Source organism: Anser anser (genome assembly GCF_964211835.1).
Source record: "Anser anser genome assembly, chromosome: 2".
Lineage (NCBI taxonomy): Eukaryota > Metazoa > Chordata > Aves > Anseriformes > Anatidae > Anser > Anser anser.
Window position 1 is genome coordinate 51,765,502 of NC_139721.1, and position 15,641 is coordinate 51,781,142.

General features: G+C 38.6%; 1 protein-coding gene across 4 annotated transcripts in view; it reads right to left on the reverse strand.

The window, feature by feature from the left end:
- MYOM1 (myomesin 1) overlaps positions 1-8,855 on the reverse strand; it is an 80,602-nt gene extending 71,747 nt beyond the window's left edge. For all 4 annotated transcript variants that reach the window (XR_014578836.1, XR_014578837.1, XM_083821882.1 and 1 more), the window contains exons 1-2: positions 8,683-8,855; positions 4,716-5,202 (exon numbers count right to left, since the gene is read on the reverse strand). Coding sequence is in view for 2 of the 4 variants with exons in the window: in XM_083821882.1 (XP_083678008.1) it covers positions 4,716-5,143 (428 nt within the window). In the remaining 2 variants the exon portion in view is untranslated. The remainder of the gene's footprint in view (positions 1-4,715; positions 5,203-8,682) is intronic.
- Between the last annotated feature and the right edge of the window lie 6,786 nt (positions 8,856-15,641).

A 15,641-nucleotide genomic window follows, 5' to 3' on the forward strand; every position in this document is an offset into this window, starting at 1 on the left:
GATAAGTTTTCAGCATGTTAAAATATCAATGCCAACATTTTCTTAGTATCTCATTAGAGTCACTGAATTTATGGAATGAAATGGGAGCTGGATGATTGTAAATGCTAAAGGCACAGGTATTGTCCTGAACAGCCTCTATCAGTGCTCCCTCTAGCCCAACAGAGGAACTAAATACAACATTGTACAGGGTCTGTGAAACTCACAAGCAGAGGTTTTGTTTTGATGTCCTATTCCCATATATATTCTCATTTATATCTTCAAGATATGAATATACTTCAGTATGTTGGCACTGCCCTTGTTTCTGCATCTGAAGGGACAGGTTTCCCACCCTGCACAAAATGATCCTGAGCCCAGTGGAGGTAGAAATGTTTCCTAGGAGTGGACCACAATACCCTATTTCACAATTATTCCGCCCCAGCATGAAAAGGCATTTGTAAGCTCATTTACCCATTAGAAAATCATGCGCCTTGTCCTTAGCATGCTTCTTTAAATGTTTCTCTCTTTCACTTAATTCCACCAGCAGAAAGGGATGCATGTGGTATACACCATAGCTGCAGCAGAGGAGGAGCTCCATTAGCCAAGAGGAATTTCTTAAGGTGTAGTTACAGCAGGGAAAAATTAAAAAGAAATGAAAGGCTTTTTGGCTTTTCACAAGAAAGCTCTCTAAAAACAGTTTCTAAAGTTGAGAAGCACTCTTTGGTGACTAAATTCATTTTAAGTTGCTGACAGATTTGTCAAGGGCTCAGGCAATATTGCTGGCAATAATCATGCTGTTCCCTCACATAGCTTCCACAACAAGTTTTTTAAAGGGGAATTGTTTCCACATGGCAAGTTGCATTAAATTAATTTCCATGCTTGGCTGTGATGTTTGGAAGCCTTCTCCTTAACCCTCACCTATAATAAACCAAAGGATGAGCAGTGCCAGCACGGAGGTCAAGATCATGGTCTTCTCATGTTTCTTAAAGTGTAGTATTTATTCAGTCCTATCCTGTTCCCAGTTACGTTATTGCTCAGAAGAGCATTCACTCTTACTATCTGGCACTTCAATTAATTGCAAGTTAATAAGATGCCTCTCCCGTTTGCTAATTATGCTATGTCTTCTTTGCTATTTCTCCTGACCTGGAAATAAATGTAAATACGCGAGCCACAGCAATAACTTGTATTTTCTCTGTAAGCAAGCCTCTGGCCCATTTGGTGGCAGATAACCACTCTGTGACACAATTATCTTTGCTTGGGATTATCTGATGCTCTCAGCCAGGAAAATTACACATGGAAAAGCAATATGGAAGTTTGAACAAAGAACTTCAAAAAAAAAAAAAAAAAGGGAGAAGAAAAATGAAGATGAAGAAGAGATAAGGGACTTAATCCAGCACTCCAGTTTGACAGCTACGAGATTTGTCAGACCTGACTCAGAGCTTCTCAGAAGCACATGGAGGAGCCGTGGAAGAAGGCCGCTGCCTGGCTCTGCCATGGGAGTGGGTGGCAGAACCATACGGGGGCACACAAACCCCACCAGCACACCCCGGCACGACGGGACGGGGCGGAGGACGGGTGGCCACTACCACAGCTTTGGGAGAGAGCTGCCAGCGGGCAGCTGGGCCTGCAGGCCCATCAGGGTCCATGGGGTAGCAGCAGGCCATCACTCCTTCTGGCTCGGCGCAGGGCTGGCCGTGGGCCCACGGGCTGGTGGAGAGAGGGCTTGGTGTGAAGCGGCGGCCTTTGCATGATGAGACTTGCTTGCTTTTATGAGTCCAGGATTTTACAGCTTTGGCAAGTGGTAACCGACAGAGCTGAAAGCCTTCGCGCTTGCTCTTAGTTTTGCCAGCTTTCATTTCTCTCCTCTTCTTCAAGCTGTCATGGGTTTGAAGAAAGCTTGAAATGCAAGGAACAGGCAGCCCGTCTCCAAATGGAGCCTTTTTTGTCGCTGCAGCTCCTTCAAGCTGTCCATGCTCTGGGCATGTTTTCCACTCAAGCAAGGCTCGAACATCAGAGAACTGGGATCAAACCAAGGTCTTGCAGGTTACCCAGCCCCGAGTCCTTCGCCACTGCTTTCCTGTGATAAATTCCTCACATAGCACTACCTGCATATCAGCATTGCCTCTCTATGGATACTCATGTCTGTAAAGCGGCTACAGAAAAGGATGACACACATTTTGCAGGAATAGTAAAGTTTAGCAGAAGCTACTTCAGATAGAAATAAGAGGTGGCTTGAATACAAGCTCAGTATTTGAATGGTATATTTTTCCTCTTGGGCTTAGCACAGTTTATCCTCAACACAATATATCCACAAAACTATTAAACATAAATGTAGATGTGACACTAAAATCCAGTGATATGCAATAATCAACTGTTACTTAAACAATTTTATCTGATTTTGGATTTGTGTGCACATTCAAGTTTCAGGCAACCACCGGTGCTCCAGGTCACCTAGATGCAGCATTTTGATTCAAGGCCTGTTCTACTTTTTGAAAATTGAAAGTGTTTGAAGATACTTTCATTTTTTCTGTTACACCATTTCTTTCGTAATGATGAAATCAGAATGTCTTTGATTTGCCCCAATTCTTTTAGTAACACTTTTTGCCTCCTCATTATCCCTTGAAGTGTTTTGGGTTTTCACGGGAAGATAGCATGAACTTGGGAAGAATTACTTTAAATTGCCACAATTAACAATATAGTCATGGTATTCTTCTACTTGTATCTCTTGCAAATTGCACCAAAACGGCCATTAAGCAGTTGCTTCAGAAACCAAATAAATACCAACGTTGAGGACATATTAACCATTAAATTATGTTAAATGTTGCCATTCAGAACCATATTCTCCCGTGTATTAAATTTCATTCAAGAAAAGTTTAAATTGGTCGATCTAATCTCCCAAGTCCTTGTCTCCCATAGCAGCACTGAGTTTCTCCAATACAAAGTCAGGATCACAGAGAGACATTGCAGCTGAGACATTCTTATCTCTGGTTGCCAGGATAGTATGAGGTCTGTTGGCAACTCTTGTACTACAGAGTAGCTTGCAAATAGCACCAAATATACTGTTTCAAAACAAAAGCTATTATTATTATTATTATTAATAGTAATAATAATAATAATAAATGTAGGAAATCTAGAAGTGTTTTAAGCTCTCTCCCAGTACGATTTCAGTACATTAAACAATTCAGTTTCCTTTAGTATTGCTTTGCTGACATTAGAGTTCTTGGTGAGAAGACACATGTTTCAGAAGAAACATCTGACAGCTGTGTCACTGAAGTGATAGTAAATGAGGCTAGGCAGCAATTATTTTTACAAGTATTTTTTTTGTAACTTCAAGCAACGTTCCCATTTATCAGAATATTTAAAGTTTTCTATGAGAATAAGGAGGCTTTGGGTTGTGGTTAGCAGCAACACATAGGCACAGCTGTGCCACCACAGTGCAGGAACAATTTGGGAAACCTTCCCCTACCTTACTCTCTCTAGAAACATAGCCCCCAGTCCCACCATCTCCAGTCTGCTTAATCAGCAGGTTACAAATGAGTCTCTTTTGCTACTCCATTCAGTGATTAATTATTTACACAATGGAAATGGTTTCAATAGGAAAAACAGGATATAATCTAGCCCAAGATAGTCAGGCATTCCAGTCATTCATTTGGGCTCTAATTGCCTGAAGTTCAAATTCATGAACAAACTCTGGCAAATAGAGACATGACCCTGAACTTCCTGAAAGCCAAGTGAAGGCTGAAGTCACAAGGCATTATTTACTATGGTACAGGTAGTCTTTCATTCTGTGGTTTTGGCCAGGATTCCATTTTTATCCAAAATCCCTGGAGGCCATTTAGTTTTCAGAATTCAAGTTTTCCGGTGAACAAGCCTTGATTAGTTCTGCTAGTAATACTCTACATTTTATATTAATATAATGGAGAGCAGATGTTTTGGTCTATAATTTGTTTATTATTTCCTCCACTGCTAACAACTGATCTAATCTTACTTTAATGCTCCCCTAATTTCTGTTAATTTCTGAGATACATTAAAATAATGTGAGGCTATGGTATCTAAAACATTCTGCTAATGTATTGATTGAGCAATATTTACTTTCTTAAACAAAAATCATGGCAGCTTACCATAGCTGCTCTTCTATTGCAAGATGAACACTTCATGTACTCTTTGAAAATAGTATGCCTCGACCTATTTCCACAGTGAAATGTTCAATTTCTTGAATCACTCAGCACAAAAATGAAACATTTATTCCAAGGAATAATTGTTTAATGATATATGGGCATGTCAGCTCAAACTTAGGAGAACAGCTCCAAGTTCTTTTGCTGCTCCAATGTGGCCAAATAAGAGCCAGCCCCAACCCAAAAGCTATCTATCTCAACATGGCGGATTAGCTTCAGCTCTCCTAGTACGGCAAAACCATCGGGTGGCTCATGCCCAGCCAGTTTGGAGAATGAATATACAACTCGTATCTGTCATCATTCAGCCATGTCGGCATTGCCAGTGCTGTTCTCATGCCAACCCAAACATCACACACAAGTTAGCCCAGCAAATAAAGCTGACCAGAGTTCTTCCCAGTCTCAAAGCCAAGGAAAAACTCCAGGTCTGGAAAATATGTTAATACAAGTTACGGAGCTTGTTTGTGTTGAAGAACTGGAGAGTTTTACCATTGATTTCAATAAGAGACGGTTAGACATTTTTGTTCTGGAATATTGTTTCAAAGGTAGATGTACTTTTTGCCTTACCCAAGACTGTAGGCTTCAGATCCCAGCCTGTAGGCTGCAGCCAGCTTGTTGATTGATTCAGATCCATGACTATAGGCAGCTGAGCTCTTGCTGAGGGCTTCAGAGTCAAGACTATAGGCAGCAGATCTTTTACTTTGTGCAGCAGAGTGATCATAGGCTGTAGATCCATAGCTGTAGGCTGCTGACTCAAGGTCATAGGCTGAAGAGCCACGGCTGTATGCTGCTGAAGACTCAAGGCTGAAGTCTGCTGCAGAGGCATGGCGATAGGCTGCAGAGCCCCTAGCATAAGCTGTAGATCCTTGAGCATAGACAGCAGATTTGCTTTTGGTTTCCTTTTGGTACTGGCTTACAGTTGACTGCAGTGCTTTATGGCGATATGCACGATCATAATGGTCATGGTGTCTTTGATAGAATGGTAAAGACATCATGAGTGCCTTCTAATTTTGTTTTTGCTGCACTCTTCTGATTGTAGATATAACAGGACTGTCTGAAAAAGATCAAACAAAGACTAACATCAAAGAAACTTCAGAGCTAGCATACAATTAGTAAAGCACAAACTAACATGAAACTTAAACATTTAAAAATTAAGTGTAATAAATTTAGGGCTATCATTTATGATGTTTCTTAGACTTTAATGTAGCCTCATATTTAAGTTTCAAGAAGTGCATACGTCATTCATTGGGAACAGAAATCTTTGCATTATTGCGTCTGATCATTTGTAGTTGATTTCCCTGTTCTTACTGCAAACTGTTGAAGTTTCGTGTATTCACCTTTTCCAGTCATTACTGCCAGCTAATGAAATCTTGTGTTCAGCTTCTTCAGAGATACTGTAAATACTTTTGTTAAATTACAAAAGACAGAATAAATTAATAAGTTATTTTAAAAGGCATGAGAGATTTCAAGAGGGCTATTCAGTATATACTTTATAATATGAGATAAAAATATATGAACATTTCATTCATTTTTGTAATCCAATTTTCAAATTCAATTTAATTTATGGCTTAAGATTTTAATACTCAATTAAGAGCAGTAAGATTGTGAAGGACACCACTTTTTTTCTGTAAACATGCATTACGTTGATTATTTTGTGTGTGTTAACAGAGATTCATTTAAAGGGGCTTATCACAGTTTTACAGTTTAATAAGGAATACAGTCTGTATACAATAATTAAAATAACATAATGTTCATCAGTCTGAATGGCCTCTCTTCTTAACCTAGAAATATCATGTGGAAAATCATCATGAAAATTCCTCCAGATGGTATCTATCTAAGTTTTACTTTGCACAGTCATCAATAGATTATCTGGCAGTTTTTCATAGTACGAAATTTGATCAGGAGAGAGGTAGTTCCCCTCTGAAAATGGGATGAGGGTTGAGTGCAGAAAGGATTTCCCTTTGTTTTTTCAGCTGGCAATCCAATCTTGTTTTATTTTGTTGTTATTATTAAAACTGACATTTTCTTCTCTGGCATGCAAAGTTGCCTCTACCAATCAATCCCTCATGATAACCTTTCTTTTTCTCATCATTGGTCATTAGGCTTACAACGTGCCTAGGATTGTCCCTGAAGAGGTACATGATTATGAATAGAAATGAGCTACAGTGGGGGAATGTTGAGAAAAATTTGAAGATCCAAAACCAAGAGAGGTGTTTGCTATTGGTTTTTATATCAATCACAACAACAGGGAACTTGTTCTGCTTCTGGTTTTTTTCATGTTAATGAAACTACTTCTCTGATGATTTTATATAAAATACACTTACAAATCTGGAATGTAATCTTGATTCCATGAAAATCATTATTTTTTCACTGGTCTTTATGCTTTCAACATTTCAGTCTTTGGCTTTTTCTTTAGTATTTGTTCGGATAGCAAGCCAACAAATTGCAAACTATTCTCTTTGGTCACTGCTCAGGTGAACTGGACTAACGCCAATTATGAAGAAAAAAAAAAGTTTCATCATATTTGTATTTCAGGGCTCACTCGAGGTCTGGGAACTGCTCTTTGCATGATAACAGAAGTGATCGCTCGCTTGCAGAAATTCAACAGTAAAGTAAGAAAGTCATTCAGAAGTCTTTAAGTACGTAGAAGAAATTGATATCATGACCATAGTGAAACTATGACTTCCAGGAGACCAGTTTGTCCATTTGCTTTATTTCTACCTGAGGAAGGGAGGAATGGGAAAGAGTGATACCCCATAGTCCTCTACGTTAAAAACTAAGGTTCCTTGCTAACTTCCTTATTTCTCCTGCTGGCTATTTTTTTCATGTAATGAACACAATTATCCTGTTTACTATCTTTATTTCTAATACCTATCAATATTTTTTTGCTGTGATTATTTCACTTTGTTAACTTTGGAGATTTATTCTTCATTTTTCTTCATTACTTTCTCTCCCAGCTCCACAGAGCTAGTTTAGGGTTTGCAAGCCACTGTGATTTTTGTTGAGCAAAGTTAAGGTGTACAGATGAGTCATGTTTTACACACTGAAAGGCGAAGAGCATGAGAGCATCCCGTGTTCCTTTTGTAGAGTACTACAATTGCCTCCCTTCATCTTCACCAGCTTTATTTGCAGCATTAGTGAGCTTTGTCATGGTTACAACAGCCACAATGCTAACACTCATTCAATCCTATCGCTCAGGGATTTCCACAGCTCTCCAGGATCCAAATTAAGGAAGGTGACCCAAAAGTATAAAGCACTTTATGTATTGTCCATTAAAGAGTTAAATGAGGCATTTCTATTTACGTCTTATCAGAGCGAAAGAACAAGCTTAACCATTTAAGTCAGTATGTGTAAAATCTGTTAAAGGCAACTTTTTTCATCCAAACACAAAAGCTGTGGGCCTCATTATCCTCAGGAGTAAGAGAAGGAGTATATGTTAGGAGTAAGAACTAAGTAAGGCAAGCTGAACAAGAAGTCACCTCTCTTGGTTCAAATCAAAGGCCAACTCTTACTCATGTAATATAAGAGGAAACTCCTTTTTATCACCCTGTTTTATCACCCTGTGAGTTATATTTTGTTTTCCCTCTGAAACATCAAGCATTACTCACAGGTTAAGGTCAGTTAGTTACACCAGTCTGACCAGTAGTGCTATGTTTTAGGGGATGACAAGAAATTCTGAACCTTACAAGGATTTTACTCCAACTTGGGGCACTGTCTGGTTATCTGACTGACTCCCATCTCTGGAGTTTTATAAAATCCATATTACCTGCACCTCCTTAGTTTGAGGCCATTCATTAGCCCCTTTTATTATGAGGGTAAAAATCCCTCTCAATATCTGTGTAGGTATATATATATATACGATCACAACTGTATAGCCTGGCCTAAAAATACAGTGGCCATAGCTAGATGAATATGCAGATTTTGGATCTACATGTTAGCAGCTGTTGAAATGAATTTTCAAAATGGTATCTGAGCAAACAGGCAGTTCTGTACTTGTCTGTAGGTTGTAAATGCACTTTAAAGGAAGTGATAGCATTAGCATTGCCTCTTGCACTATTTACTATCTAATTCTTTGAAGATCTACTTCATCAATCAATGAAAAGAGTGGGGAAAAAAAAAAAAACAGAAACATAAGCTTACAAAAATTATAAGATTTCCTTCAGTTCAGTCAATGGTGTTTCATCTGCTTTACAAATCACAAGACGTCCTATGCAACTAGAAAATATTTAGATTATTTACACATTCTCTAATCCCAAAGGAAGTAGCACAACTAATTCCTCCTGTATCTCAGTAACCCATGCTTTGTTTGAGAGTACAATAAGAATATTCTGGGACAGTTGAGTTGCTAAGCGAACCCTCGTGCTACACTTTGTTTCACAGCTGAGCCTTTAGAGTTCTTCAGCTCCCATCTACAACTCCCTCAAATAACTGTTGAGCTGAGAAGATTAAAGGGAGCTACTATCAACTCGGCAGTACAGACTCTAATTAAAAATAGTTGAACACATAAAATCTTCCATCATAAAGGAACACTTACCAGGGCCCAGAAGAACAACAGCAATTGGAATAGCTCTGAAATGGATGAACAACAGAAAAACACAGCAGCAATGAATGCAGCAAAGGGAGAGGTAGTCAGGACCAGGGGTAGGGACTGGACTTGAAGGTCCAGAACAAAAATAATGCCTGCAGTCAGTGGAATGTCAGAGCCCCAGTCCAGACCTTTTATGGCCAGGAGGGTGATAAATATAGCAGCGAAGAGGGAGAGAGACAGAGACAGATACCGATACCCTGTGCTATCTCTGTGCAAACACATGATGACAGCAGTGTCAGACTGAGCGTTCTCCCTTTTAAATATCTTCCGTAAAATCAGCATAAAATCAGCATGCCAATTTAAAATTATTTATAGAATTTTTTCCTTAGTTAAATCAGATTTAGGAAACCAAACAACATGTCATGTCATGAACCAGAAAGTATGAAATATCAGTCTCTATATTGACCTTTGCCATGGTACAAGAATATTAATGTTTTATGGATTCTTTTAATTTTTTTATGCCATGCCACAGTGCATGTAACAGATATTTCACAGCTTAATGACAGACAACCTATTGAAGTAATTAGCAGCAAAACTCTATAAAGCCATATGACGCGTTACAGTTCAATAAAATGTACTTTCCTTGCTCTGTTGACAAGATGTTACATTTTTATCATCTTATTTAAATAAAATTCTAAATTAAGAATATGACCTCATGAGGCATTTAAGTAGATATAACCAATACAACTCTAAGACCCAACTTTTTGTTTCTGAATTAAGTAGTATTATCTCTAGGGATAATTAAGTGGGCTTGTCTTCTTTCACTTTGGTCAACATTTTGGCACAGAAATGCACGTGACCCAATATAATGGCTAAATATTGCATGAGAACAATTTTTGTCATCTAGAATAGGGTTTAATATGTGGAACTATGCTGTGACTTCATTGTAAATAAATATTTTGCTCTGCAGAGTACATTTAACTTTCAATACAAATGGTTATTCCACTCTATCTTGCACATTTGCATTGGCAGGAATGTTAACCCTAAGTTCTGCTGTAGCCACTTCCACCGCACCTACCACGCAACACAGCTGAAAGCTTACAAGATCTTCCTCTTCTGCTGTGGTCTGTTACATGGAACCACAGGCAGAAGGTCTGGATGAGACCAGCTGCCCCAGGCTTTTCTGAACCACGGCTCACTGGTATCCTCTTCCTCACCTCACCAGCCTTGAATCCACCTGAAACCTGTTTACCTTACTAGCTAGTTATTCCCTGGGCAGCTGCTACCTCCTGCCTTGTGCTGTGCCATGGAGTAAGTTCACACACTTCTTCATCTTCTGCATGGGAGCTGCTCACCTACATCAACCGTAAGGGCTTTCAGTCTTTGCTCCTAAGCCTAAGAAGGTATGGACAGCAAAAAGTTGTACAACCATACAAAACATGTCTTGGCTCAGGCAACGGGCTGGATGGAGAACTGGAACTCAAATATAACCTCTTCTTCCCCAGGTTTCTGTGCCAATGGCAGCTCCACTGATCTACAGAGTTTGGGCTATAATATATACTTTTAATTAGAGAAGGTGAGGGATTTGGTGAATGGACTCCTGAATTGTGTTACAGATTCCACACCTTCACAGCGGGTCATTTGCAGAGGCATGTTAAAAGACTTAATGACATACTAATTTCTTTTGAAATTTTCAGAAAGAGATGTAGAGAAATTAAACCAATTAAGCATCTTAGTTCTTTCCTCTCATTGCAATAGAATTTGTATAGATCACAGGTGGGATATGAAAATCTAAATAACATTTTCCGTGTTTTTCCAGGTATAATAGCATTACCAAGTGCCATTTTTTAGATTCTGTGCAGATGTTGTTTATTATGTAAATAAAATTGAGATAGAGTACGGCAGCAAAATCTTTTAGGTTCTTTAAATACTCTGGCACTTAAATCTACACACTTTTATCTGGCTATAAAATGAGATAATATCCACAGCTAATTTTAAACCACTTAACTCCCATTTGAATATCAAAGTGCATGTTTCAAACCACTTGGAGCTCTGTAAATCTTAGAATCCCCACAGCACTGCGTATCCACATCTATTTAGTCACATTGGTCCTAGGAGAGAGATTCCAGAAATTGTAGTTCAGTCTTCTACTAATTAGAATTACATAGTTCCAGGGACCTGTTTGCTTTTCTGAATGGGAAAGCTGGGGAATGAATTTAGAACTTGACACAGCAGAAAAATAGCTTTCTAGCTGTTTGTCTGATTAAGTGTTAAGAGCTACAGGACGCTGTAGCTGTGGGTACTAGTAGAATTCCACATCCAAATCCATCCCTTTCTATAGGGAATGGTCCTAAATAAACTACCAAGACATTTTTTGGAAGGCAGAGATTTTGAGCGTGTGTATTGTCTTCTGTAATTTATTTTCAAACTTGGGTCCAATTTTCTGAATGGATTCCCAAGAAAAAAAGGAGGTCTTAATCTCCAACTAAAGTCAATCTCTGGTTTTTTTGTTTGTTTTGTGTGTGTGTGTGTGTGTGATGACCTGGTGCTCTTGTTTCTCAATCTATGCTGTTGGACAAGTTTCCTACATTTAAAGAAAGCTCAAGTTTGGAGACTTAACAAAAGGGAACTGCAACAGCTAAAGATACTTCAAAGAGTAGCTAGCAGCAGATAGTTCAGGAAAATACGCAAGAAACCACACAGTGGAGAGTTTTGCAGTATCCTTTCCAAGAGGATGTTTCCCCTTAACATTTGTGTTTATCAGATATTTTATAATCTTATAACTCTGGGACATGGTTTAGTGATGGGACTTGGTACGTCAGGTTGATGGTTGGACTTGATGATCTTGAAGATCTTTTCCAATCTAGATGATTATAGGATTCTATGATTCTATGTCTTATAAGAGAAGTTGTGGTTGCTTAATAAAGTCCTGTAGTTTTAAAAAAAGTTAATATTTGGAATACCTGTCCACAGCTTAGAGTAAAACTTCTGAATTTGGTAATAATGCTAATCCTAAGGTGAGAGTACAACATTTACTGGCTCTCTGAAAATTGATTTGAATTTGGTTATTTAATAAGCTGTCAAAAGTTACTAGTTCCCATCTGTGTTTTTCTCGCTATAGCTTGTTCCTGGCTGCCTACCAGAAGCTGTCAATGTCCTATTAGCACATACGTGCCTGTTCCTCTGAAATCCTCCAGCAAGGCACGGCAGCCAGGTGACAGCAGTCTTCCCCAAAGTGTTTGGAAAGGAGCTGAGAACCACGGTCTTATTTCATCATTTCTAACAACTGGGATTCAGAACTCAGCATTTGATAACTGAAACAAGCCATAAGATCAACCACCAACAGTGACACAACAGGATTCCTAATCTAGCAAAAGCAACTCTTCCAAGTCATTTAGTTGCACTAAATTTCCAATGTACTCTCCCAAAATGCTGTGCTTGTGATGAAAAATAATTACTTCTGGATGTTTTACCTCTACATCTTTTCACTATTCCCAGCATCTGAGCTGCAGTAAGGTTCAGTGAGAGACACGCATTGTGTGGACAACAGACGTATCCAAACTCCTCTGTCTGCTGTGGCTCCAAAGGGAAAGGGACCGTGAATTTACTGCAAAGAAAGAAATTTCTGTCACTGGAGGTGACGGAATTAAGAGGGGGACCAAAAGGAGCCTATAGGGAAGGAGGGCTTTGGCTCCTCTGCCTCCACCAGCAGCTGGTTTAGAAAACATTTCTTTTTCCTGATAACAGCTGTCACAAAGTGTAGATTTATCCAAGGCAGATTTAACTAGCTAAATACAGCACCAGTGCTGGTGTCGCAGGGGCAACACAATGCTCAGCAAAAGACCTTTTTACGTGCTATTTACTCAGCTAATCAGTTTGGGGTGAGTATTTCAGGCAGCCCTGATCTCTGTGCTGCTGCAGGTGTACAGCTAGCAGAAATGAACTAGTTAGTATAAAGCACTCGCAGATATACCTCTAGGTGATGGCCATGTGGACATATCCTTAACTATTTCTTCAGTGCAAGAATATAAGGACATCAAGACTGTTAAACCTCAGATGATGTTATGTAATGAGGCATATTGCAACTGCACATGATGAAAACAACAAAAAAGATTACTTACCTAGCACAAAGAGTGCTGCTATTCAGTCAAGATTGTGCTTATACAGCCTTAATTCTGTGCCCAGTATCTGACAGCGTGTTTATTCTTCCTATCACAGCACATCCATGTTACTTAGGTCTGCTGCTCCCTCCTTCTTCTTGGGCTATTCTGAAAATCCCCACTCTTGTTTATTTTTCATCTCCAAGTTTTCACCCCAAAACGCTATTCTACAAGCTCATGTTGCTGGTTGCAATTTGAAGCAAACTATGAAACGATATTTGGCATGCATTATTTGTTCCTAGAAATTAATATAAAAAGCTATCAATCTACATGCTGTCAAACATGCAAATGGTATCCCACGGGCTCAATTTCTGAAACCTTAAATAAGGGCTTAAAAGGCTGAGATATATCATAATATGGCACAAACAAGTTACATACCAGCCATTTGTGTTGTACAAAGCATCGGCTGCAGCACTGCTGAATGTACAGCCTGGCTCATTTTGTGTACTCAGCTTCTCATCTACAGTATTTTTCATTCAGTCATCTTAAAGGGATGTTGAAAACAAATAGTTGTTCAATTGGGATAAAAATATTTCTGTTAAAAGTCTATGCACTGTTGCACACCAGCTATTTTGATTCTCTTCTGCTCTTTGTCACTGCTGAATCTTTGTGTTGAAATGTATGAAGATTTTATGTTTTTGTAATTTGACAGCCATATTTAATACAAATTTATTCAGAGTACACAAATTGTTAAGGAGAAACATTCTCTCACTCTTTTTTCCTCCTAACTCTAATGGTGATTACTATTAATTTGCATATATCACAGCATAGCTGTGGGAGCTTGAGAAATATAAGATTCAAGCTTCCTGTGTGAACCCACTTGTCAGAAATATTCCATACACTGATGTGCTTTCAAAAGAAGCACCATTTTATACTTAAGATAATGTATCTCACATCTCCCAGTTGTTTTATGTTTTAAATATTGCTTCATTTAACTTTTATTTATGATCCTTGATTTTTCATTGGTTCTTATATCCTATGTCAAAACCTTTCCAGATATTATCTGTCATGGCTGTATCAGCTAAACTGGAATTCCCTGTATGTTTTAAGTTGGAGACCTTTGCATTTGAAGAGTTTTGTTTTGTTTTGTTTTGTTTTTTTTGTGTGTGTGTTGTTGTGTTTATCTTATTTTATCAATTTTCAAATAAATATTTTCTGAATATTGGGGTATAAAGATTTTTCCCATACAGAAAATCAGGCAGGAAGAATACAAGTATAAATTACTTTTATATTAAATCATTTTTTATTTTAAAGAGTCTTTTCTTCAAAAACATCAAAGATCAGTCTAGCAGACAAAGAAAACAATTTCATGTGGAACCTAAAAGAGAACCCAGCTGCAACATAATGGTTTGCAACAGGAAAAACTGATATTCTTCGTGCTTGTGGGTCCTGTTCTTGCAGCCCCTGGCTTTTCCAAAGCACTAAGTAAATATGGGTTGGAAGAACCCTGCTGGCAGCTCCCACAGATGAGTAGTTCTGTTAAGTGTTGTTGGTACGCTGAAGCAAAACCATTCTGAGCAGTGGATTAAAAATAAAAAAAAATAAAAATAAAAAAATAGACCCTTGAGGATGTGATTAACTTCCTGATGTTTCCTGATTTCTGAAAAAACAAGCTCACCTAGTGACTGTGGAACCCTTCCCCACCCAATTTGCCGGCCCACTTGGTAATTCAGTACTGCTCCCATTACCAAACCATAGGAATTTGGGAAAATTTCCCAGTCTCTAACCATCACTCCAGCACGTTACCCACTGTATTACAATTCATCATTATAATCAAAACACTTTGGTTTGTATTTCTTCTCTTTTTATAGAGGTTTTTGCTTTGATATCCTGTGCTCTTCCTTTGTTCTTTTTTTTTTTCTCTATTTTTCCTCTATTTCCTTTGAATATTTTGCTCTTCACAGGATCTTAGTATCACTTTACTGCACAAAACAGTGATTTCTAAATTTTTCCCTACACCTTAGGCAATTGCTATTTAAAACAATGCACCACCAGCAGCACAATTTCTAATTCTAGCTCTGCTTCAGTTGTGGTTTTCAATCACAGTTGCCTCTAATGAGTCTGAACTATGTGCAGTATAAGACCAGTCTTTTAAGCTAATCTGACTAGTTGGCATGTCTGAACTAGGTTAGAGTGTGAATAAGAGTGGTTATTACTTTTTTTTTTGACGGTATTTACATGCTTGGAACAATATTAAATTGCCAAGAAGGTCATCACTTGTCCTAAACAGAGAAAATCTCTTGGAGAAAAAAAAAAAAAAAAAAAAAAAAAAAAGCCTATTTATAAGTGAAGGACTGCAGAAATTGGTCGTATATTTTAGTAAAATAGGACTGCTGGTATCAAACAGAGGACAAGTGTCCCATCACTTTACTGTGCTCTTTCTATTTGCCCCTATTTCTGTCTACTTAGCCTTTTAGTTGTAGAAATTTGCATACAATAAAGCACATCCACATGGCACTTTCAGTCTACAGTGAGAACTGCAGGATCACAAAATAATTCAGGTTGGAAGGGACCTGGAAGGTCTCGTGTCGAACCAAAGCAGTGCCAGCTGCGAGGCTGTCCAGGGCTTTGTTGAGCTGGGTCTTGAAAACCTCCAGTGGTGGTGACTGCGCGACCTCCACGCACAGCCTGTCCTTGTCCCTGGCTCTTCTGACAGCTGAGACACAGGAGCAGCATCCCTCGGTGTCAGCTGACTGTACCTTTGGTTAATCAAATGGGCAATTTCTTTGAATATAGAAGTCCAGCTTCGCTGCTCATGCCAGACGGGAGGTTTTTCCTAAAATGTAAAAATTGACAGCTGGGCTG